Source organism: Rhinopithecus roxellana, chromosome 7 (assembly GCF_007565055.1).
Source record: "Rhinopithecus roxellana isolate Shanxi Qingling chromosome 7, ASM756505v1, whole genome shotgun sequence".
Taxonomy (NCBI): domain Eukaryota; kingdom Metazoa; phylum Chordata; class Mammalia; order Primates; family Cercopithecidae; genus Rhinopithecus; species Rhinopithecus roxellana.
In genome coordinates, this window is record NC_044555.1 from 57,981,948 (window position 1) to 58,005,441 (window position 23,494).

The window sequence follows — 23,494 nt, forward strand, 5'->3', positions numbered from 1 at the left end:
TGTGTGGCTGTATCATGTATGTGAGGGCGTGTGTGGTGGGAGGGAGCCCTTGAGCACATGGAGATCCCCAGCCCCTCTTCCTGGGACAGGTAGTTGCAGGTGCGGCAGGAGGAAGAGGATGGGGGTGTCCCTGGATCTCACAGGGGTTCATGAAGCCTGGCTTGGCCCCTGCCCCACTCCTCCCTTTCCTGTCCCTCACCTCCGGCCAACTGGGCCCTAATTGAGGAGGAGGAGGGGCCTGCGTGGGCCTGGGAGGGGCCCAGCGAAAGTGTTTTCACCACTTCCTTGCCTGGGCCCAGCGAGGAGCAGGAGGACCCCAACTTGGGAAGGGGGCATGAAGCTCCCACGAAAAAGCAGCGCAGTCCTGGGCCAGACCCACTGCTCTCTGGCCTCAGTTTCCCCACTTATAAAATGGGAATGCTGAACTAAGTGACCTCCCAGACAATCCAACCAGGGGAGTGTGGTAGGTGAGGGTGGGCGTGGAGGCTATAGCAGTGGGAGGAGGGAGTCCTGGGCCAGGACCAGGGAGGCCCTGGGGAAAGGAGAGGAAACGGGAGGCCAGGGGAGGCCTAGGGGAAAGGGGGAGGGGGAGGAAGTCCCCTCCTGGCCAGGTCACTCCCAGAGGCTGGGCTGGGCCAGGGCGGGGCGGCCGATGGAGAGCAGATCTGAGCACCCAGCCACCTTTACGCCACCACCCAGCTGCCCAGGAGCCCAGGAGCCCAGCCAGGTAAGGGGCTGCACAGGCCCGCCCCCGTGCCCAGTCCCCAGCCCTCGGATGGCCTCTCTCAGCCTCGGTTGGGGCAGGGGAGTTCTGCGTGTCTGCCTGGGGCGCCCACTCCCAAACCCGGGACTCATGGGCTGCCTGGGGGATCCTGGGTTCTGTGCATCCGTCTGACTGTCCCTCTCAATTTTCCCTGCCCAGGACTGGCCATACTCCCACCGCACACGTGCACACACGCGAACAGGCACCCACTGTGCTAGCATCTGTGTAAGGGCTCCAGTTCACAGACCTGGGTCATTGGGCTGGCCCCTCGGGCAGAGGCTGAGTCTGCCCATCTCCTCCAGGCCCTCAGAACACCTGCCCTGGCCCCACCATGCTCATGACGTTCACCACTTCTGGTAAGGCTTGGCCCCCCATGAGCCCAGTGGGCAGAGTGGCTTTGACGATTCAGGGAAGCCCCTCTTTCTAAAGACCTCCTTCACCCTCACCTCTGGATGCGCCTCTCCAGGCTGCCAACGAGCGGGGAGGGGGGCATAGCCCCACTTCCCTGCCAGGGCTGGGGCTGGGGCTACCCTTCCTTATGGACTGCATGAGCCTGGGGTGTGTATCCCCCATAACATGGCTTTCCTGGAGTCCCCTCTGCTAGGAGCCAGGAAGGGGGTGTCCAGATGGGGGCATGGGAGGCAGGCCTGAGTCCCCCTGCACAGCACCCTCTCTAACCAGGCCTTCTTCCTGACCCCTGCCCAGCTGTGCTTGGGCACCTCTCTCTGCCCAGCAACAGCAGCCAGGAGAGGCCACCGGACACCCGGGACCCGCTGCTAGCCCAGGCGGAGCTGGCGCTGCTCTCCATAGTCTTTGTGGCCGTGGCCCTGAGCAATGGCCTGGTGCTGGCGGCCCTAGCTCGGCGGGGCCGGCGGGGCCACTGGGCACCCATACACGTCTTCATTGGCCACTTGTGCCTGGCTGACCTGGCCGTGGCTCTGTTCCAAGTGCTGCCCCAGCTGGCCTGGAAGGCCACCGACCGCTTCCGTGGGCCAGATGCCCTTTGTCGGGCCGTGAAGTATCTGCAGATGGTGGGCATGTATGCCTCCTCCTACATGATCCTGGCCATGACGCTGGACCGCCACCGCGCCATCTGCCGTCCCATGCTGGCGTATCGCCATGGAGGTGGGGCTCACTGGAACCGGCCGGTGCTGGTGGCTTGGGCCTTCTCACTCCTTCTCAGCCTGCCCCAGCTCTTCATCTTTGCCCAGCGCAATGTGGGAGGTGGCAGCGGGGTCACTGACTGCTGGGCCAGCTTTGTGGAGCCCTGGGGCCGTCGCACCTACGTCACCTGGATCGCCCTGATGGTGTTTGTGGCACCTACCCTGGGTATCGCTGCCTGCCAGGTGCTCATCTTCCGGGAGATTCATACCAGTCTGGTGCCAGGGCCGTCAGAGAGGCCTGGGGGGCGCCGCAGGGGACGCCGGACAGGCAACCCCAGTGAGGGAGCCCGCGTGTCAGCACCTGTGGCCAAGACTGTGAGGATGACGCTGGTGATTGTGGTCGTCTATGTGCTGTGCTGGGCACCCTTCTTCCTGGTGCAGCTATGGGCCGCGTGGGACCCGGAGGCACCTCTGGAAGGTGGGTATAGCCATGGCTAGGGCTGTCGGGGGCCACTCGGGCTTGGCGGCGTGCCCCGGTGCACCACCAGCCATCCTGAGCCCAACTTGGATCCACTACCTTCACAGGGGCGCCCTTCGTGCTGCTCATGTTGCTGGCCAGCCTCAACAGCTGCACCAACCCCTGGATCTATGCATCCTTTAGCAGCAGTGTCTCCTCAGAGCTGCGAAGCTTGCTCTGCTGTGCCCGGGGGCGCACCCCACCCAGCCTGGGTCCCCAAGATGAATCCTGCACCACCGCCAGCTCCTCCCTGGCCAAGGACACTTCATCCTGAGGACCTATTGGGTGTCTTGCCTCCAGAGGCTTTGAGAAGCTCAGTTGCCTTCCTGGGGCTGGTCCTGGGGGCCACTGGGAGGGGGACCCATGGAGAATTGGCCAGAGCCTGTGGCCCCGAGGCTGGGACACTGTGTGTCCCTGGACAAGCCACAGCCCCTGCCTAGGTCTCCACATCCCCAGCTGTATGAGGAGAGCTTCAGGCCCCAGGACTGTGGGGGCCCCTCAGGTCAGCTCACCATGCTGGGTGTGGGAGGGGCTGCAGCAGAGGGCTGAGGGGCCTGGGGGTGGCAGGAAAGAGGGAGCAGGTGCCCCCAGGTGAGACAGCGGTCCCAGGGGCCCGAAAAGGAAGGACCGGGCTGGGGCCAGGGGACCTTCCTGTCTCTGCCTTTCTAATCCCTCCTTTCCTCCATCTCTCCTCATTCTCTCCCTAATAAAAGTTGCAGCTCAGCTCATTTTCCACATGGCAAGGGGTCTCTTTGGATCAGGGTAACAGTGGGTGTGGAGGCAGCACACAGCCATACACAGACCCCACACACATACCCACAGTAATGTACACAGCTCTGAAGCCCATGGTGCAGGCGGCCAAGTCTTCAAAGCTGCAGGACCCCCAGGGAAGCTGTTCTGGCCTCCAGCACCCACCCGCCCACCCCTGAGACAGAGCTGGCTCCCATCAGGGAATCAACGCGAGGTCTTTATGAATCACCACCCAGCCCTGTCAGGCATCTGAGCAAGGGTACCTAACACCCAGCAGCCACTGACCAGCCCTCCACAAAGTCACAGAAGAGGGCTTTCCCCAGCCTCCAAAAGGGGCCTGGGCCAGGGCTGAGAGGCAGGCAGGGTGTGGAGTGGGCATCCCTGCGTGTGCGGCCCCATCCCACCTCTGCGCAGGCTGAAGTGCAGGCCCCCTGAACTTGCCGGACAGGGTTGGAGAGAAGTAAGAGGGCTGGGGAGAGTGGCCGGTCCAGGGGCGGCCGCCTGGGCACACAGCTCCAGCAGCAGCACCTCAGTGTGGCTTGGGGGTCATGTCCAGGCCCTGGGGGTGGGATGCTGAGGGTGAGGCTGGGGCCCCAGGGCCCCGGGAGAAGCCTTTGTTCCTGCCCAGGCGGCTGCTGGCCGGTGCCTTTGGGCTTCGGGGCCCAGGGCTGGGAGAGGGGGCAGATGCTGGCCCGAGGCCCTGGCGGACAGAGGTCTTTCCCAAGAGCTCCTTAAACACAGAGTCCATGTTCTGTGCCACAGCCTAGTGGAGGGGAAAGAAAGGGAGGGTGATCAGTGAGCTCCCCCAACTGACCCTGCCCAAGACCCACCTGAGTTCCTCCCACTCCCAAAGCAAGTCCTCAGACAACATCCCCAGTCCCTCAGCCTCCAGGTCACTCTCCCCCCTTCGCACCTCGCATCCCTCCTGCCCCTTTTGGTGTCTCTGCCACAGTCTCCTCTGAGGACAGCAATTCCTTGGTTTAGCCCGGAAGTGGGGACCCCTCTCTTCTCGCCCCCACTCTTTCCTTGGCAGAGATCACAGTCCCCCTGCCCGTGGCCTCAGGGACCGCCAGCATGCGGGGAACTCCGAGGTCAGTGTCCTCCCATGGCATCTCCCGGCTGCTCTGTCCCTGGCTCCCGCTCCCGCTCCTGCTCCTGCGTGTCTACGCAACCCTCCCTGGGCTCCCTAAGCCTGGGGGCTTGGCCACACCTGGGACACCCACATGTTCTCGGGTCTCTCCTCCTTGGGCTTAGCAACTTTCCCTGGGCTTCCACGTTCAGCCCAACAGTGCTCACAGGTCCCATGGCACAGAGCATGGAGCAGGGTTCCCCAGGTTGTGCGCTTGCCAGGGCCACATCTTGAGCCTGCGCTCTGCTCCTTCGAGAGCCACTGCTGCCCCACCCCAGTCCCCAACCAGCCACCCCCTCCTGCCTCCCTGCCATCTGTCCCTTTCATCCTCCCTGGCATGCCAGGCGCCTGCCATGGCACCGCCTGTTACCTAGCCCAGCTACAGATGCCAGCCTTGAAATCTACCCTGGAGTCCTTTGCCTCTACCAGGTAAACAGCCTTAACTCAGCCCTGCCACTCCCTGCTCTGAATGAATCCCAACGTGCAAGCCCCAGGCTCTAGCCAGGCCAGGTGTCTTCTGTGCCTCTCATCCCTGCCTCTGTGGCCATCCCTCTCCATCCCCACTCGCCCTCACATCTTTGCCTTCCTGCCCTCCATGGGGTCTGCCTTGGGCCTGTGTGTCTGGAGGCAGGTTCCCCTGAGCTAAGGCCAGGGAGGGCAAGGACTGGAACCTCAAGGAGGGAGGAGTTTGGCTCCCAACGGAAGGCAGAGATCCCCCCAGGACAGATGTCCCTCACCTGCCACATACCCACTCTCACCTTATCCACCTCCACGTGTTGCTCCGGGGAGGCTGGGACCAAGCAGCGTCGTCTGTGTCCAGAGAGTCCCACGGCCTCGGGTGAGATGCATGGCTCTGGCCTGCAGGACAGACGGGGAGCCTGGTGGGGGCTCTGGGAAGTCCCTGAGCTAACTGGGCAGTGGCTCCTCCCATCCTGGGGTGTGGCCAAGGAAAGAAGGCTGGCCCAGTGGTCCCCAAGCTCCTCTAGAGCCTCTTGCCCTGTCACAAGCTGGGTCACTCTGTCACGTCCTCATCTACCAACTCCTCCCACTCCCACCGGGCCAAAGCCTGACCCCAGTCCCCTCTGGCCTAGAACAGCACATGTGTGGGCCCCCCGAGCCCTGTCTCCTTGCTCACCGGTGAACCAGCTCTGATGCCAGGAGGCCCTCGGGACTGCTCCCAGACTCCCCTGCAGTCTGCGGCCCTGCGCCCACCACCTGCTTCTCTGCCCTGTGGTGGGAAGCACCAGCCTGTTTTTAGTGCTCCTTCCCTGCACGGGGTCCAGGGCCAGCAGCCTCCGTGCCAGTCAGAAGTAGTCAAACAGGCTCCATTCTCTGGCCTAGCCCAGACCTTCAGAATCCAACTTGGGGTCAGGGGAGGGCTGGATGAAGGGGAGGTGCGGAGACTCCAGGAGCCCTGGGGCCTGAGGACACAGCTCACTTACCCCTCAGGCAGTGTGATATACTTGTGGGGGATGAGGCCCCGCACGCCGTTGTGCTCCCCCCGCCACCAGTCGCTCGAGGCCCTCTCGTGCAGCCGCAGTACGTCCCCCCGCCGGAAGCTCAGCTCCTGGGCCGTTCGGCCCGTGTAGGCAAAGCAGGCCACAGCCTCCATGACCCCCTCCAGGTCTGGGGAGGAGAGGGGGTCCAAGCTGTGGGGGGGGGGCGGGTGTGGACCCTAGGGCAGGGACAGGGTGGGGCTCTCTGCCCATCGCCCTCACCATCCTCCTGGGCAAGCATCTCAGCTTCCAGCTCCGGCTCGTTGTCCGCCCCCAGGCTCTCCAGCTGGGCGTCCCTGAGGTTCAGGGCAGAGCAAGGTGGATGAGGGGGGCTCTTCTCCAGTGGACCCCCCATCCCCTCTGCAGCACCAAGAGTGTACCCCAGGCAGCTGGCGGAAGGCGGTGCCATGCACTTCTCATAGACGGGGCCAGGCAGCGAGGTCAGGGGCGGGAAGACCCGATCTGGCTGCAGTATGAGTGTTTGCACCAGCTGGTTCACCCGGCCCTGCAGCGCCACCGGGTCCTGCCCAGCGGGCACCGGTAGCAGCGTGGGCCCAAAGCACACGGCCAGGTTGTAGGGGTCCATCATGTTCTCATCGCTGTACTGGGCCAGGCTGGGGGGACACACACATCACAAGCAGAGAGCCCGCACCCCGAGTCCCCTTGTCCCCTCAACCCCTGGCCCCCACCCCAGCACTTGCCCCACAGCACTCACTGGTTGAGGAAGGTGAAGAGGTAGCGCAGAACCACCAGCACTGGCGCGGGCAGCCGCCATAGCAGGCGGCTCACGTGCTCCACCCTCTCTGCCGTGGCCTCCAGCTCTGTGGCCAAAACCGCCCAGAGAGAGCCGAGTGAGTGGGGCTGCCCTAGCAAGTGCCCTACCCCCACCGGCCTCAGGCCCCGGCCTCACCCGAAGAAGCCAGCAGCTCACTGAACAGGTCTGGGGGGAAGAGTGGGGGCTCCAGGCTCCGGAAGTAGAGCTTCAGCACCCCGGCCACTGAGTCCAGATCGTGGGCAGTGCAGCCCTCCACCAGTGGGTCCTCCCCTGCAGACAGGCGAGTGGTGCGGTGGGGGGAGAAAGCTGGTAACGTCTGCCCAAGCCCCCAGCCCTGCCCGCCCTGCCCGTCCCCACCTCTCTCGAAGGCATCACGGATCTCTGAGACCCGGAGCTGGGCACCCGACACCCGGAAGATGCCTTCGTGCTGCAAGCCTGTGGGAGGACAACGAGCTGGTGGGCACTGAGCATCTTCCCCAGCCCCTCCAGGATGGCCTCCCATGCCAGGTGCTGGGAGCTGGGTGCTGGGTGCCAGGACAGCGGGAGGGGCTGGGTCCTGCTTACCGTTGAGGTTAATGAAGCGAATGCAGCTCTCCACCACCAGGGGCACAGGCTGCCCTGAGCTCTGCGGACAGAGGGTGTTTACTTCACCATGGACACAGCATGCCCTGTGTTGTCATTCAATTGTTTTTTTTTTTTTTGTGAGACAAGGTCTCACTCTGTCACCCAGGCTGAAGTGCAGGGGCATGATCTCGGCTCACTGCAGCCTTGACTTCCTGGGCTCAAGTGATACTCCTGCCTCAACCTCCCCAAACGGTGGGATTACAGGCATGAGCCACCGCACCAGGCTGAGTGCTTTTATTTTCTCTCAAGAACACATCATCGTTGTCGGCATAGAGGCCTAGCACACTGTTTGTTAGATCCACTCTTAGGTGTCTGATATCTTTGATGAGGTTTTAGGCAGTGCCTTACATTTTATTTGCAAATTGTTGCTGGAATATAAAAATGCAATTGAATTCTGTACACCGACCTTGAATCAAGTAACATTTAGAAACTCAAGCTGGGTGTGGTGGCTCACGCCTGTAATCCCAGCCCTTTGGGAGACTGAGGCAGGAGGATCACCTGAGGTCAGAAGTTCAAGACCAACCTGACCAACATGGTGAAACCTCACCTCTACTAAAAATATAAAAATTAACCAGGTGTGGTGGTGCACACCTGTAGTCCCAGCTACTTGGGAGGCTGAGGCATGAGAATCGCTTGAACCCCAACAGGTGGGAGGTGAAGGCTGCAGTGAGCTGAGATCGTGCCACTGCACTTCAGACTGGGCAACAGCACGAGACCCTGTCTCAACAAATAAAAAAAAATAAAATAAAAAAGAAAGAAACTCAAAGTTTTCATTTAAAGAATCTGTTGATTCTTTTGAATGTTCTACACACATAACTACACCACTAAAAATGATGGTATCAGTTCTGATCTTCTGGTATTCTCCATGCTTGGCCCCCTCTGATGCTTTCTTTACTTTTCTCTTTTCTTTTTTCTTTCTTTCTTTCCTTTTATTTCCCTGTATTTCTTTCTTTCTTTGTTTCTTTCCTTTTTTTTCTTCCCCCTCCCTCCCTCCCTCCCTCCCTCCCTCCCTCTCTCTCTCTCTCTCTCTCTCGGATTACAGGCATGTGCCACCATGCCCGGCTAATTTTTGTATTTTTAGTAGATATGCGATTTCACCATGTTGCCCAGGCTGGTCTTGAACACCTGGGCTGAAGGGATCTGCCCACCTCGGCCTCCCAAAGAGCCAGGATCACAGGCGTGAGCCACCGTGCCTGGCACCCTCTGATACTTTCTGATCTCAGTATTAGTTTTCTGATCTTTCTTGCTTCCCCTTATTTCACTGTCCAGGACCCCCAGTACCATGCTGGCCAGAAGTTGCAGGGGAGAAGCTCTCAATATCTCGCACCTAAAAATGCTGCTGCCCCAGGTTTTCTATACATTCCCATTACTAGTTAACGATGCTCCCTTTAATCAGCGGAGGCTACAGGGGAGCCCAACAGCGGCCCGGAGGAGGCCCACCCAGAAAGGGACAGTTGATGACTGAGAGTGGAGGACCCTGGGATCAGGCAGATGCTCTGGTCACTGAGGTGACCCAGGGCTGAAGAAAGACCAGCATGTACAGGTGGGCTGGCATGTGGGGCAAAGCAAGTACCTGGATAAACTTCTCCATGTCTCCCCCAAAGAGTCTCTGGTTATACTGGGAGCTGGGGCGGGGGTGGCGGCTCTTCTGGAATTTTCTCTGTGTGTACTGGGTCCTGCAGTGAACGGGAACTGGCTCTGAGGGGGCCGGGCATGGAGAATAGGGTGCCCACCCACCAGCCCAGCCAAGTAGGCCTCTAATTCTCTGAAGTTATTCCACAATCCAGTGCGAAAACTGGGATATTGAGGCCCAGGGAATTGGGCAGCTGAGCTGAGCCCGACGGACAGAAGAGATGGGGGACCATCGCAGGGCCCCAGCTCCTCAGAACACAACAGCCCCTCATGAAGGACTCACCAAGACATCTCCCGCTCCTCCTTGTCACCTGTGGGGTGGGAGAACATTGGTCTGCCTCTCAGGCCAAGGGTCTTCAATGCATCCCAGAGAGAAAGGTGTGGATAAGGGCCAAGGACAGGCAGGAGGGGAGGACCATGGGCTACATAGGATCCTGGGCAGGGGAGAGGCAGGGAAGGGGGCAGCACTGGGCCCACCTCGCTGAAGGGCCTCCTGCAGCTTCTCGTGCTTGGCCTGCAACTTGGCGAGGATGCTCCGTCCACTCAGATACTCCTGGAGCTTCTAGGCAGCCCCAAGAAGAGCCCAAAGTGTTAGCCCTGGCTTGAGCCCCTCCCTCTGCCCCAGCCACGCCCCCACGGGTCCCGCCCACCAGCCCAGCCCTCCCCACCGTGAGGTAGAAGGTTTCAGTCTCCTGCTGCTGGCCACGCCTCCGGCCTGCCTGCCGGCTGCCTGGGTCTGAACTGGTGGACTTGAGGGACTCAGTGGAGGGGCTGGTCTGGAAGGAGTCGAGCACATCCCCGTCATCCGAGGCCACCACCTCCAGCAGGGCCTGCAGTGTCGCCTTCAGTGTCTTGTTCACCTGCAGAGGAGACCGCACAGGGTGGTAAGAGATAGGGGACAGGGATGGAGACAGGAAGTCCAAGTCAGAAGGAAGGGACCAGAGGGAGGCGGGCAGGCAGGGCAGCCACTTCCAACAGCAGGCTGTACAGGCTCCAGGTCCCTGTCTCCCTCTAACCCCCAGTGGGATGGCCAGACCTCCTCCGTCTCGATGGTCTGTCGGTCCAGGCGGCTCTGGATGTTCTGGGCTCTGGGCACAATCTCGTCCTGCAGCTCCATTTCAACGCGGATCTCAGCTACCTGCAGAGGGTGGCGGCCAGGGGGCTGAGGGCTGTGCTTGGGCAGTAGGTGCCAAGATTCCCGGGGCATAAGGGAAGCAAGCACCCTTTTGTGGCCTGGCGGCCAGACACAGGACCACCAGCCCAGACGCTCAGCTGAAGAATGGCAGAAGTGAACACATGCGTCCAAACCAAGACTTGTCCACAGAGGTTCATGGCAGCATCACTCATCCAACAGACGGATGGCTAAACTCAGCGCAGTCTACCCACAGAATGGAAGAGGATTCAGCCAGGAGAAGGAATGAATCCACTTATGTAAAGTGTTCAGCCAGGCAAATTCATAGAGACAGGAAGCAGAGGAGTGGGTGCCAGGGGCTGGAGAGGGGAACAGGGAGGAGTAGTGGCTAATGGCTCCTTTAGGGGGTGACAAAAATGTTCTGGAATTAGATGGTGATGGCTGCACAACTCTAAATATACTAAAAACCACTGAACTGTACACTTTACAATGGTGAATTTTATGGTATATGAATCATACCTTAATAAAAGTCTTATTTAAAACAGAATGGTGGCCCGGCACAGTGGCACACGCCTGTAATCCTGGCACTTTGGGAGGCTGAGGCGGATGGATTATCTGAGGTCAGGAGTTCGAGACCAGCCTGGCCAACATAGTGAAACCCTGTATCTGCTAAAAATACAAAAAATTAACTGGGCATGGTGGTGTGCATCTGTAGTCCCAGCACTTTGGGAGGCCGAGGCAGGCAGATCACAAGGTCAGGAGTTCAAGACCAGCATGACCAGCATGGTGAAACCCCGTCTCTATTAAAACAATACAAAAATTAGCCAGGCGTGGTGGCACGTGCCTGTACTACTTGGGAGGCTGAGGCAGGAGAATCGTTTGAACCTGGGAGGCAGAGGTTGCAGTGAGCCGAGATGGCGCCATTGCACTCCAGCCTGGGTGACAGAGCGAGACTCCATCTCAAAATAAAATAAAATAGAATAGAATGGTAAGGAAGACTGGGGTCTGAGACAGAACAGGGAGGGCCCAGCCCCACTTCTTCTAGGGAAAGGAGTAGACAGAAAAACTGCTCACTCTAACTGGGCAGACATAAATTTCCGTGTGGCGAGATGAGAGCAGCTTGCGTCATGGGCAGAGTGGGAGCCAATACTTTACGAAGGAAGGAATTACTCTTTTAAGCATGTAAACATCCAGAAAGTTGACATTACAGTTAAAATTGAAAGTGAGGACTCATCTGTGGCTAAACACTTGCCCTGCTCTCCATCTCCACTAAGCCCCGCCTTACAGGACTGCAGGAAGGTGCAAGTCATAGAGAAGAAAGTAAGGCCATTTTGAGATGGGCTCTGACATGGCTGACCCTTGAGGACATGGGACTCAGTGAAAGGAGCCAGTCACAGAAAGGCCCGCACTGTAGGATTCCACTCCTGTGAGGGGCCTCAAATGAGAGCCGTGAACTCTGTAGATGGACAGTGGAAGGGTGGGTGCCAGGGGCTGGGGGGTGGGGAGTTGGGGTTGAACGGGCCAGAGCTTCAGTTTGGGAAGATGAACAAGTTCTGCGGCTGGATGGTGGTGATAGCTGCACAGCCCTGTGAATGTGCTTCTGCCCCTGGGCCGCACACTTAAAAATGCTGAATGTGGTATGTTTTATGCTATGTGTATTTTGCCACACATTTTTTTAAAAGTCCATCTAGGCTGGACTGGCTCACACCTGCAATCCCAGCACTTTGGGAGGCTGAGGCGGGTGGATCACTTGAGCCCAGGAGTTCGAGACCAGCCTTGACAATACGGTAAAATCCTGACTCTACCAAAAATACAAAAATTAGCCCGTCTCATAACCCGGTCTCAAAATAAATAAATAAATAGATTAAAATTTTAAAATAAAATAATTGTTTCTAAAGTACAAATCTTAGCCACACATGGTGGCATGCACCTATAGTCCCAGCTACTTGGGAGTCTCAGGCAGGAGGATGACTTGAGCCCAGGAGCTGGAGGCTGCCGTGAGCTATGATCACACCACCATACTCCAGCCTGTACAACAGAGCCAGACCCTCTCTCTAGAGAAAAAATAAATCTATCCATACCCTAGGAAACACTGAAATTTGATCCCTCCCTTAAACTCACATGATCAGCAGAAAACTAACGATTTGCTCTCTGGAAAGGATATAGCAGGGATTTTGGACTCAGGGTCCTATCAGCCCAGTCTCAGTGCTGTCCTGCTGAACACGGGAAATGTCCCAGAGCATCAACATCAGGCAAGACCACTCTGCGATCACGTCTGAGTGAGGACAAAATCAAGAACTTCTTCCAAGCCACAAAATCATCCCTCCATCCTGGTTAATGTAAGTGACTATGACTTCCTCGCATCACTTCAGCTTCCACCACTGCCTCCTTCTAGATAAGATTAATCAAGACATCCAATCATACATCATACAATTACTCTGCTTCCAGAAGGCATCTAATCCAGGACCAAGCCCCACTTACCTGGGCCCTCCCCACAGATCCCCTAAGGCAAGCCCAAGTCCTCTACCACCCTTCCACCACCCTCTCACTGAGAGGCCCCAGGTTCCCCACGGAGCAGGGTTCCTCCAGCAATGGAGATTACAGGACTGTTCCTGCTAGGCTTTGGCTGGAGGGTGTGGAACTGAAACCAGGTAGTTCCAAGGAAATCCACACAGCAGAGTGAGCTCCCAGCCCTCTCGCCCCGTCTCCTCCCTAGACAGGGTCAGAAGAGTTTCTACTGGGGAAACTGGCTAAGCCAGGAGGAAACACCACAGACATCCACATTTGTGGGGTATGTGTTCAGGCCTCTTCTTAAATATGAACTGACGGCCAAGAATCACCAAACAGACACGATCAGCAGAAAACTAACGATTTTCTCTCTGGAAAAGATATAGCAGGGATTTTGGACTCAAGGACAAAAGCAAGAAAATAGAGCAGGTGCAGGAACAGGAGAAAACAAAAAACATTTCAGGCGGGGCGCGGTGGCTCACGCCTGTAATCCCAGCACTTTGGGAGGCTGAGGCGGGCAGATCACCTGAAGTCAGGAGTTCGAGACAAGCCTGGCCAACATGGTGAAACTCTGTCTCTACTAAAAAATAAAAATAAAAGGGTCGGGCATGGTGGCCCACGCCTGTAATCCCAGCACTTTGTGAGGCTGAGGCGGGCGGATCACCTGAGGTCAGGAGTTTGAGACCAGCCTGGCCAATATAGTGAAACCCCGTCTCTACTAAAAATACAAAAATCAGCCAGGCGTGGTGGTACACATCTGTAGTCCCAGCTACTTGGGAGGCTGAGGCAGGAGAATTGCTTGAACCTGGGAGGCGGAGGTTGCAGTGAGCCGAGATTGCGCCACAGCACTGTAGCCTGGGTGTCAGAGAAAGACTCTGTCTCAAAAAAATTTTTAATTTAATTTAAAAAATTAAAACCTTTTAATTAGCCAGGTGTGGTATCTGCTGCCTGTAATTCCAGCTAATTGGGAGGCTGAGGCAGGAGAATCACTTGAACCTAGGAGGTGAAGGTTGCAGTGGGCCAAGATCGTGCCACTGCACTCCAGCCTGGGCGACAAGAGGGAAACTTCATCTCAAAACAAATAAATAAATAAAAGTTTCAGAAAGATTCAAGAAGTACTGTATTCATGAAATAAGAATAAAGAGTTGGCCGGGCACAGTGGCACACCTGTAATCCCAGCACTTTGGGAGGCCGAGACAGGCCAATTGTTTGAGCCCAGGAGTTTGAGACCAAGCTGGGCAACATGGTGAAACTCCCTCACTATAAAATATAGAAAAATTAGCCTGGCGTGGTAGTGCAAGCCTGTAGTCCCAGCTACATGGGAAGCTGAGGTGAGAGGACCAGAAGGTTGCATCTGCAGTGAGCTGAGATCACATCACACCACTGCACTCTAGCCGGGGAGACAGAGTGAGACCCTATCTCAAAAACAAAACAAAACAAAGAATACAGACATTTTCAGATGTGCTAAGTCAGGAAACCCTTGGTGAAGGCATCCACGAAAACAAAGGTATCAAACCAAGAAAGCTGCTGCCGTGGAATCCAGAAACAGAGCACTGGGCAGAAGTGAAGCAGTCCAGACTGGAGGGCACAGAGGAGAAGGTGGACCCCACAGGGTGCCTGGTGTGGAGGACAGTGCTGGGACAAGGTAGCGATCAATTCCTAGCAATGGGTATGTTCTAGCAAGCAGCATTCCTGAGGCAAGAGAGTTATAAATTTCAGAAGAAAAGGAAAAATTGTCCAAGGAAGGACATGTGATCCTAATACAGTACATGGCTCAGCTGCCAACAGTACCTGTTGTCATGGTGATTGAAACATTGAATGTTAATTTAGCCAAAAATTCTGGAATAAACCCACTGGGAGAACAAGATGCAGGGAAGCATGTGGTGGCTGTGAGAGATGCTAGTCATCATTGGCCAGTGGAAAATGGCTGCTTGATGCTGGGAGGTGGGTGGCTGTTTCTGGGGGTGGGAGCTGGGAACAGGAGGGGTAGGTTAGGGAGCAGCTGTGTGCCATCAGAAGCCCTGGTGATGTTGGACTCTTTGTAAAGTTCCAAGTCGGCCCACAAGGGGCCCAGTGTAATCCCAGGTCATTGCCAACGCCCATCAGGATAAACTGCTGCAGGAAAAACTAGCTCGAAGAAGAATAAAGAAGCCCAATTCCATCTTACTGTGTGTGTGCTTCATTTCCTCCCAAGTTTGTGTCATGAAATTTAAAAACACAGAAAAACCAGCCTAGAACAATGTATGGGCAGCTACATGGCTGCCTGCTGCACGGTTTGAACAGTTAGTGTCTTGCCCTCCTTGGCCATTGTGGCGGTGCACCCTTGGAGTGAGGTTGCAAATGGAAGTGAGACAGTTCTCTAGCTGCTGCACTGCCTGAGACCATGGAGAACTTGGATTCCTGAGCAAAGCGTGGGTCACGCCACTCCACTGCCCGCCAGTACAGTGAAGGCCAGAGAATGCCGAGCCCAGCAGGGGGTAACCCTCACCTCATCCCCATCATGGGGGTGGTAGTCAAAGCGCAGCGGGGGACAGAAGATGGTAGCATGCACCTCGAGAACCTTGGCCTTGTCCCCTGGAGGATCCAGGGCCTCCACGGCTTCTTCCAGGCTGCCCAGGCCCTGCACTTGGGAGGCTTGGGTGCGGCTCTCAGCGGCCGTGTAGCTTCGGAGCACCTGCCCCAGGGCCAGGTGGAACCCTGTGTCGCAGCACTGAGGAGGAAACAAGGAGATGCTTGGGTGGGTCCTGGAGCCGTAACTTCCCAGCCCCAGTGCACCAGGCACCCTTTCCCACCTGCCCACCAAGGACTCACATCCATGAGGTCCAAGACGTCATGCAGGTAGTAGTTACTGACAGCAGCGTTGACGCTGGCCAGGCTAAGCAGGTACTCGTTGCGCGCCTTTGTGCACTTGAGTTTGTGCTCCATAAACTTGGCCTGCCGCTACTCAAGACAATGCAAGTGTGCCAGGGTCACGCACGTGGCCAGCCCCTATCTCTGGCCTTTCATGTAATGCCCATTGCCACCCCTCTCGCTGTGGACAACTACACTGGAACTGGTGAAGCCCAGAAGTCCTGCTGCCTTCCCCACACCACAGCCCAATGCCAGGAGGTGACTTGACTCCCCGGCTGTTCACGTGCCAGTGCTGGCGCCGCCTGCTGTGCTTCCACCACTTGCCTTGGTTTGAGCCACAACATTCCCCACAGAGGTGGGGGGTGACACAGAACTATTCACAGATACCTGATGAGTGGAAGATGCGCGCGTGGCACCTCACCATGGAGGGTGTATGAGAAACCCAGCTTGGAGCCAGCACACAGGTGCACAGCTGGAAGTGGCCACAGGCCTCTGCAGGGGCCAGGGCTGAGGGGGAACGAGCACCCCAAGAGGTAGGGATAGATCATCGAGGGCCATGAGACAGAACCTGGTGGCAACTGGGTTCTAAAGCTGGCACTCTATTTTTTTTTTGAGACAGAGTTTCACTCTGTCGCCCAGGCTGGAGTACAGTGGCACGATCTTAGATCATTGCAACCTCCGCCTCCAGTGTTCAAGTGATTCTCCTGCCTCAGCCTCCCGAGTAGCTGGGATTACAGGCACCCGCCATCATGCCTGGCTAATTTTTGTATTTTTAGTAGAGATGGGGTTTCTCCATGTTGGCCAGGCTGGTCTTGAACTCATGACCTCAGGTGATCCACTCACCTCGGCCTCCCAAAGTGCTGGGATTACAGGCGTGAGCCACCGTGCCCGGCTAAAGTTGGCACTTTAACCACAGCAGCCAGGGAGACCTTCCCCCAACACAGCCAAACTCTGTCATTTCCCCTAAGAACACCTGAGATGCCCGACTCCCTCCTCTGCTCCCAGAGTCCCGGAGACCATCACTCTCAGCCCGCACAGCCTGGCAGCTCCACCTAGGCATTTCCCAACCTCCCCACTCTCTCTACTGGGCTCACCTCAAACGCCCTTTCTCCGTGCATGTCATCCCATCGCCCACCTTAAGTGTCTTCTCGCCCCTTTCAAACCTTATGAAAGGGCTGGCAGAACAGCAGAGCTGCAGGAGCCCTGCTCAGAGCTTGCAGAGGCTGCGTGGGGCTGTCCAGGGCCGGGCGACTATTTTCCCCGCTCTCTCAGGCCCTGGGAGCCTTCCGTATGGAATCCCTGGAACCTGATGGCACTGTCCTGCCACTCCCGCCCTCCCCTGCACCCAGCCCTGGCTTCCCCCTCAGCACAGCAGGTCCTAGTCAGGGCCCATGCCCCATAGGCCTGCATCTGAGGTGCCCCCCAGGCCCACCTTCTCCACCAACCGCCCTCCCTTCTTGAGGGAGCTCTTGCGGAGGGGCCCTGCCTCAGTGGCAGCAGCAGTGGTGGTGGGGACACTCCGGCCTGCCCGCTTCTCCTCCTGCCGCTCGGCCTCCCGGAGCTTGGCCTCGGCATTCACGCTCTCCATGTGATATGCCTGGTACGTCTTCTTGGCCTGCAAGGAGACCCAAAGCAAGGTAGTGCTGCTGAAGGCCACGGCCGGGCCAGCCCCTAACCCTCCATCCCTGCCCCTCTGGAACTTGGACCTCAGAGCTGGGCAATCCCATGTGAGCACGTGGCCTAATGCCCTGTGCCTAGGGAGAGAGGGCCTGTGCCCCTAGGTGCATGCTTCTCCCTGAGCCTGGCTTGGGGACATGTGATGGTCTGGGGATGTCCTTCCCCAGCTGTGAGTGGCATTTCTCCCTGGGCCATTGGGGCAGGCCCCTCCCCAGCCCTTTCCTCACCGTCTGCAGCTCTGAGACCACCTCCAGGAGCTCGTCCTGCAGCTGCTGTTCCAGATCCCTGCTCTAGAGGCAGAGGCAGGGGTGAGCACGGCACTGCCCAGAGAGGCCCCGCCAGGCACTGGAAGCTCTGCCCAGCTCAAGCCCCATCTGGGAGGCACACAGATTCACTCTGCCTGGTCCCCACCTGGCCTCCAGTGCCCTCCCAGCCTCCTGATCCCAAAGCCTTGAACACTTCCCACGGCCCAGGGTGAGAGCCTCACCTTCTTGACCAGGCGCCCCACGTCCTCCGCAATGTGACTCAGGCGCTGGGCCAGGGGCCCCGCCAGCACCTCGCTCAGGGCCGCGCTTTCCCGGCTCTGCTGCCGCGTATGCTGCAGCAGCACTGCCCAGCAGTGCAAGGGCGACAGGAGCGATGGCTCCTTCCTGGGGGTAGAGGGGCAGTGAGACCTGCAAGCAGACCCTGCCGTGGCCCCCCTGCCAGCACATCACCTACCGGAAGCTTTGGTGCTCCCGGCTGCTACCCAGGCGGCCTCCACGGCTGGAGAAGCGCTCGGCCAGCTTTTCCAGGCCCCGGGAGTACTCCAGCTCCACCTCAGCGCGGCGCCGCATGAACTCTGCCAGTTCCTGCAGCAGCTCCCGCCGCAGCTCACCCTGCAGCTCCAGGCAGCGCAGCTGCTCGCTCAGCTGCCAGCGCATCTCTGTGGGGGGAACCACGGCTCAGGCCTGGCCAGCACGCCCTGCCTGGGTCAGCCAGGCCAGCGTGGGGTGGGAGAGGCAAAGACACACAGACCCCAGTCCCGTCTGCTCTGAGGGCTCCTTTGGACCCAGCCTAGGTTGAAGGCAGGAGCTAAGAGGGGAGGAAAGAGGCTAGGCCCCTGCAGGCAGATCTGGCCTCAGCTGTCCAGCCCACCTCTGTGCTGAGGCCAACAGATGGCCCGAGCCACCCGGTTGAAGGGGAAAGAGAAGGGTGTCCCAGAGAGAAGGGAGAGCCGCACAAAGGCCCAGAGTAAGAGGGAGCAAGGCCGCCCTAGGAAGGGTGAAGCCATTCACAGTGGGTGGAACACAAGGCTGCCCAGCCCTGTCTCACCCCAACGCCAGCCAGGCACCTTTCAGTTTGGCTTCCTGTCTCTCCCTCATTCCTGGAAAGCCACTGAATGGTTTCCCCTGCCACTTCCTTTTCCCCCAGTACCCAGGCCCCAGGAGGTGGCAGCCTCCCCTGCAAACACACAGATACACAACACACAGATCATAGCGCTGCTCAGGGCAAGCCTGCAGCGATCTCGCAGTCTCAGTGGCTGGGGAACCCCGCCCTCAGGCCCCGGGGAAAGGACAGTCCACAGTGAGGGCTGGGCACCAAGGAGAGCTGGTCCCACCTTGGAAGTGAAAGGATGGGGCAGGGAGCTAGCCCCTGTCTTCTGTCCCCACTTCCCACTCCCAATCATCTCCCGCCCCACCTGTGCATTCCCTCACCGTGCAGAGTCACACCCAGGGCCCCATACCGCCAGCCTTTTGACACCCTATCACTGGCTTGATTTGGCAACGCTGCTTCCCCTACACAGGCGTGAAGCAAAGAAGTGCCTGTCCAGCAAGTTTAAGCAACCTGCGGAAGACACTTTTGCCACCTCCTGAGTGCCCAGCCAGGCACTGAGGGTCCCAAGTAAATACGATGCTAGCTCAGCTTCTGGCCAGCAGTCTGCCCACCTACTCATCTCCATCCACATCCCCAGGCAGGGACATGAATTGGTTTCTTCCTTCAGCAGAATGTTGATTATACACCCATTCTGTGGCAGGCACGTTTTAAATACAGAGGCAAAGAGGGTTGACCAAGTGTCTGCCCTCTTGGAGCTGGCATTGGAATGGGGCACGGACACATACCAGAATGTCCAGGAGTGATGGGTGCTGAGAAGATGCACACACAAAGCAAGATCAGAGCCGGGGGCAGGTGGGGACAGGGAGGACCTCTTTTTAAAGGAGGGTGGTCAAGAACAAGCTGCATCGTTGAAGCAGAAGGCTGCAGCTGGCTGTGTGGGGGCAGTAGGGGGAGTCCGAGAGACCAGTAGGGACAGATGGAACAGAGCCCGTGCTCTAGGCAGAACTCCCAGCTGGACTCCGAGTGAGAGAGGAGCCACAGTAGCGGGGGAATGTGGTCCAGCTTCGTTTTCAGGGCCCACTCACACTGCCAGGTGGAGCCCAGGTGGCCGCTACTGCACTAGTCCAGGCAAAAGACGGCAGGGATTCAGACCAGGACAAGCAAGGGAGGACTCCGCTGGGAAGAGCTCAATCCCGTTGGATGTCTGTCCTGCCAGTGACTTCCCAGGGCCTGTTGCATGGGGACCCTGTGGGTTTGGCCTGCCCAGCATCCTTACCTCCTCCCCGATCTCCACTTGCAGAATGTCCCCTCCCTAGTCTCAGCTCCCCTGACTCCAGGTGCCCCAGCCCTGGCGGCATGCGTCACCCACCCCTCCGTCCCTCCACTCCCTGCCCCCACCAGACTAGCCAGGTGAGGGACCCAGGAGCCTGATCCTTCCAATTGAATTACTGAACAGGAGAGCTCTTCCCACTGGGGGATCAAGCTGGGTAAGTGGAAGCCTGGGGCGGGGGACCTCCCAACAGGGCAGGGCAAAGCCCACAACGCCAAGTGAGACAGATGGAGAGTGTCCTCATCCTATCTGAGGCTGGCCTCCTGTGGTTAACTTGTCAGCTCCAAGGCCAGGTGGGGTGGGCGCTAATGCCATTTGAAATCAGGAGAGTCCTCACTGAATCAGTTTAACGTTTTGTTTTGTTTATTTATTTATTTATTTATTTATTTTTTTTTTTTGAGACGGAGTCTCGCTCTGCCGCCCAGGCTGGAGTGCAGTGGCCGGGTCTCAGCTCACTGCAAGCTCCGCCTCCTGGGCTTACGCCATTCTCCTGCCTCAGGCTCCCAAGTAGCTGGGACTACAGGCATCCGCCATGTCGCCCGGCTAGTTTTTTGTATTTTTTAGTAGAGACGGCGTTTCACCGTGTTAGCCAGGATGGTCTCCTCGATCTCCTGACCTCGTGACCTGCCCATCTCGGCCTCCCAAAGTGCTGGGATTATAGGCTTGAACCACCGCGCCCGGCCTTGTTTTGTTTATTTTGTTTTGAGACGGAGGATATTGCCCAGGCTGGAATACAGTGGCGCAATCTCAGCTCCCTGAAACCTCCGCCTCCCGGGTTCAAGCGATTCTCCCACCTCAGCCTCCCGAGTAGCTGGGACTACAGGCATGCACCACCACACCCAGCTAATTTTTGTATTTTTAGTAGAGACAGGGTTTCACCATGTTGGCCAGACTGGGTCTCAAACTCCTGACCTCAGGTGATCCGCCAGCCCTGGCCTCCCAAAGTGCTGGGATTACAGGCATGAGCCACCACGCCCAGCCCGGTTTAACATTTTTTGATAGAAGTAAATTTCATTTCATTCCTAGAAAGGTGCGACTGCTCGCCTCACTGGCCCTCTGGAGCCTGTCCTGCCCTGCTTCCCCCAAAGGAATACAATCTCTGGGGACTTATGACAACTGAACAGTGCAGAAGGAACCAGCAGAGGGAACCGCTGCCTTTCTTCATCACTGCCGGCAGTAAAAGCTGACTGGAAGCCATGTCCCAGTCCAGATCCGGGCATGCACACCAGGCTGATGTTGAGCAGGAAACTTGTGAATTGCAAGTTGATTGCACTGGTGCCTTTCCCGGCAAGCCCGGCAAAGCTTTCAGATCTCCGTTCAGACAAACTCGTCAGCACACCCTGTCCTGGCCTTCCCCCAAACTAGGGCTGGCCCTCTTTCGACCCCTTCTTGGCACACTGCACTTTCCCTCTGTGGTGCTTATTATCATAATGGAAAGTCTATGTCTCCCCCACTAGACCCATGAGCCACGTGAGGGCAGGGTGGGTGCTGACGCCATTTGAAATCAGGAGAGTCCTCATTGAATCATTGTTTTTACTCTGGGTAAAAAGCCAGGGCTGGAGGGGCTGGAGTCGGGGTTCTCTCCTGTACAGCAGTATACTTCCAGGGCCTGGGACAGCACAGATGTATAGGAAACATCTGGCAAAAGGAGAGCTGGAATCCATGTCTGCCTGAATTACAGAGCTGGGCCCAGGGCCCCACCAGCACTTCCTGTGAGCAAGGCATTTGGTCTCACTTCTGCTGACAAGCAAAACAGAAGAGAAGATGGTCTCCAAAACCACGGCTATGCTGACCTTTGAGAATTTAGGGTGTCAAGACAGTGACCCCATTTTGTAGCATGGTAGGAAGTTTTTCTAGGGTGCGGGATGCAGACCCAGAGCAAGTGAGGAACCCTTAGACAGTCTTGCTCGAAACCCCAACTTTTCAGTGTGAAATCACTGACCCATATTTGCTGATTGAAGTTTTCCAAGTCTTTCAGCTTCATGGCATTTTGGGGAAGCAGGATGGAGATGATTACTTCCATCTGAGCAAGATGATGGTGAGGCTTGGAAAGCTGGCTCACCATGTGTAGTCACCTCAAGCTGGTTCTGGACACAGGCTGCCTTTTCCAAAGGAGGAGGACTGGGGCATACTTTAAAGGGTATAAATTGGCCGGGCGCGGTGGCTCAAGCCTGTAATCCCAGCACTTTGGGAGGCCGAGACGGGCGGATCACGAGGTCAGGAGATCGAGACCATCCTGGCTAACACGGTGAAACCCCGTCTCTACTAAAAATAAAAAAAAACTAGCCGGGCGAGGTGGCGGGCGCCTGTAGTCCCAGCTACTCCGGAGGCTGAGGCAGGAGAATGGCGTAAACTCGCGGGCAGAGCTTGCAGTGAGCTGAGATCCGGCCACTGCACTCCAGCCCAGGCGACAGAGCAAGACTCCGTCTCAAAAAAAAAAAAAAAACAAAAAGGGTATAAATTGCTTGCACTGAATAATGATGTTAGAACCTACATCTCTGGGTTGAAAGGCACTTCAAGGGTCATTGCATTCTACGTCCTAGAAGTTGTAGTGCTGTGTGACCACGGGCAAGTCGCTGCACCTCTCTGAGCTTGTTTCCGTAATTGGTAAAATCGAGTGATCGAGAGTGATATGGAGGAGCTGCTGGCGCTGAGATGCTGCCTCTTTCCTTTGCAAGAGTTACCATGCCCTGAATAAGATGGGCGCAAGCTATTGGCTAAGAATTTGCAAAGCTGATTTGCATGTGATTTGCACATGGGTGTTTATCAGAACCCAAAGAGGTTCAATTTCAGAAGGCTGAGAAGCCAGCCCTGTTAAATCTCTCAACCAAGACTCACTGCGCCAGCTTGACCCAGAGACAGTGGCCCTTGCCTCTGATCCCCCTCAGTGCTAAAGGGGGGCAAAAGGTGCTGAGGCTCCAGGGACTACACTGGGGTTAGGGCCAGGTGATCTCCACCAATCCAGTCACCTCAGACTCCCTTACTCACCCCCCACCCCTCAGCCCAATCAAGGTGGTTGACTTCACTGTAGCTAAAATACCGCCTTCTGGGGGGCACGTTGGTACATCCGGCTCCCCTTTACCGGCGGCCACCAGTGTCTACACTGAACCTTGGGTGAGGAGCAGAGACCCAAGGAGGACAGAGACCAAAAGAAGGAAGACAGGAGAGAAGGAAGGGAAGATGGCAGGCGGTTGAGGCCAAATGGGCGTGGGGAGGCAGGCAAGGGGCTCAGGCTCCCTCCTCCACCCCCACTCAAGAGGTCGCTGGGGACAGCATCGGGCCCTGGGTCAGCGCGGGGACGCTTGGGGCTCCCTCACGACCTTGGGGTCTCCGCAGGAAACGGGCCGGGAGCGCCCGGCGCCCTCTCACCTTTGACTTGCGTCTCATACTCAGCCTGCAGCCCCCGCTCCCGCCGCAGCTTCCCGTGAGCGGCCATGGCGGCCTAGCGGCCGCGCCGTCGAACCCCACTGCTCCCACGCGGCCGTGAGCGGGCCCGGCGCCGGGACTTGGGGGCGCTGCGGCCAGCACCCTGCGCGGGCTCCGCCCAGCCCCGCCCCCAGCGCGGCTCCCGGTGGGGCGGGGCGGCCCAGGGCTGGCACTGCCCGCGAGGGGCTCCTAGGGGCAGGGCGCCCCTTCCAGCCCCACTGTGCCCCGGTCTTGCCGTCTCCTCCCACTGGGCCTGCACCTAGGCTGCCTTGTGCCCAAAGCCCCGCTGCCAAGCAGCCGGAGCGGGCGTGAGAGCCCCAACGTAAGCTGGCATCCCAGGCTGCCATCCCCCCACCTCCAGAAGGCTGTCCCTGGTCACCACTGCCAGACCGCACCGTTCACAGCGGGGCCCCTGGCCCACAGTACCACTGGACATGAACACCATTGCTGCCCCAGGCTCTGGAC

General features: G+C 57.8%; 2 protein-coding genes across 6 annotated transcripts; one reads left to right on the forward strand and one right to left on the reverse strand.

Moving 5' to 3' along the window:
- Positions 1-191: 191 nt before the first annotated feature.
- Positions 192-3,120, forward strand: AVPR2 (arginine vasopressin receptor 2). 4 transcript variants are annotated; one of them, XM_030933493.1, is made up of 4 exons: positions 192-727; positions 923-1,119; positions 1,469-2,344; positions 2,452-3,120. In XM_030933493.1, the coding sequence occupies exons 2-4, from the start codon at positions 1,095-1,097 to the stop codon at positions 2,655-2,657; spliced, it is 1,107 nt and encodes a 368-aa protein (XP_030789353.1). In that variant the 5' UTR covers positions 192-727; positions 923-1,094; the 3' UTR covers positions 2,658-3,120. The 4 variants fall into 4 exon arrangements, with proteins under 4 accessions (XP_030789353.1, XP_010360036.1, XP_030789354.1 ...); XM_010361734.2 differs by having other exon boundaries at positions 1,066-1,119; XM_030933494.1 differs by having other exon boundaries at positions 192-463.
- Positions 3,121-3,329: 209 nt separating this feature from the next.
- ARHGAP4 (Rho GTPase activating protein 4) lies at positions 3,330-23,161 on the reverse strand. 2 transcript variants are annotated; one of them, XM_030933491.1, is made up of 22 exons: positions 22,973-23,161; positions 17,677-17,881; positions 17,444-17,606; positions 17,184-17,246; positions 16,712-16,894; positions 15,241-15,369; positions 14,918-15,139; positions 9,826-9,927; positions 9,458-9,649; positions 9,267-9,351; positions 9,073-9,100; positions 8,731-8,833; positions 7,098-7,158; positions 6,891-6,968; positions 6,669-6,803; positions 6,474-6,579; positions 6,139-6,372; positions 5,981-6,054; positions 5,705-5,888; positions 5,398-5,490; positions 5,021-5,120; positions 3,330-3,896 (listed from the first exon to the last, which is right to left on the reverse strand). In XM_030933491.1, the coding sequence occupies exons 1-22, from the start codon at positions 23,037-23,039 to the stop codon at positions 3,663-3,665; spliced, it is 2,841 nt and encodes a 946-aa protein (XP_030789351.1). In that variant the 5' UTR covers positions 23,040-23,161; the 3' UTR covers positions 3,330-3,662. The 2 variants fall into 2 exon arrangements, with proteins under 2 accessions (XP_030789351.1, XP_030789352.1); XM_030933492.1 differs by lacking the exon at positions 5,398-5,490.
- Positions 23,162-23,494: the final 333 nt, after the last annotated feature.

Coding starts and splice junctions, on each gene's coding strand:
- AVPR2 (XM_030933493.1), top strand. CDS start 1,095: ATGCTCATGACGTTCACCACTTCTG. Junction 1,120..1,468: donor CATGACGTTCACCACTTCTG/GTAAGGCTTGGC, acceptor ACCCCTGCCCAG/CTGTGCTTGGGCACCTCTCT. Junction 2,345..2,451: donor CCCGGAGGCACCTCTGGAAG/GTGGGTATAGCC, acceptor CTACCTTCACAG/GGGCGCCCTTCGTGCTGCTC.
- ARHGAP4 (XM_030933491.1), bottom strand. CDS start 23,039: ATGGCCGCTCACGGGAAGCTGCGGCGGGAGCGGGGGCTGCAGGCTGAG. Junction 9,352..9,457: donor CTGAAACCTTCTACCTCACG/GTGGGGAGGGCT, acceptor GGGGCTGCCTAG/AAGCTCCAGGAGTATCTGAG. Junction 8,834..9,072: donor GAGGAGCGGGAGATGTCTTG/GTGAGTCCTTCA, acceptor CGTTCACTGCAG/GACCCAGTACACACAGAGAA.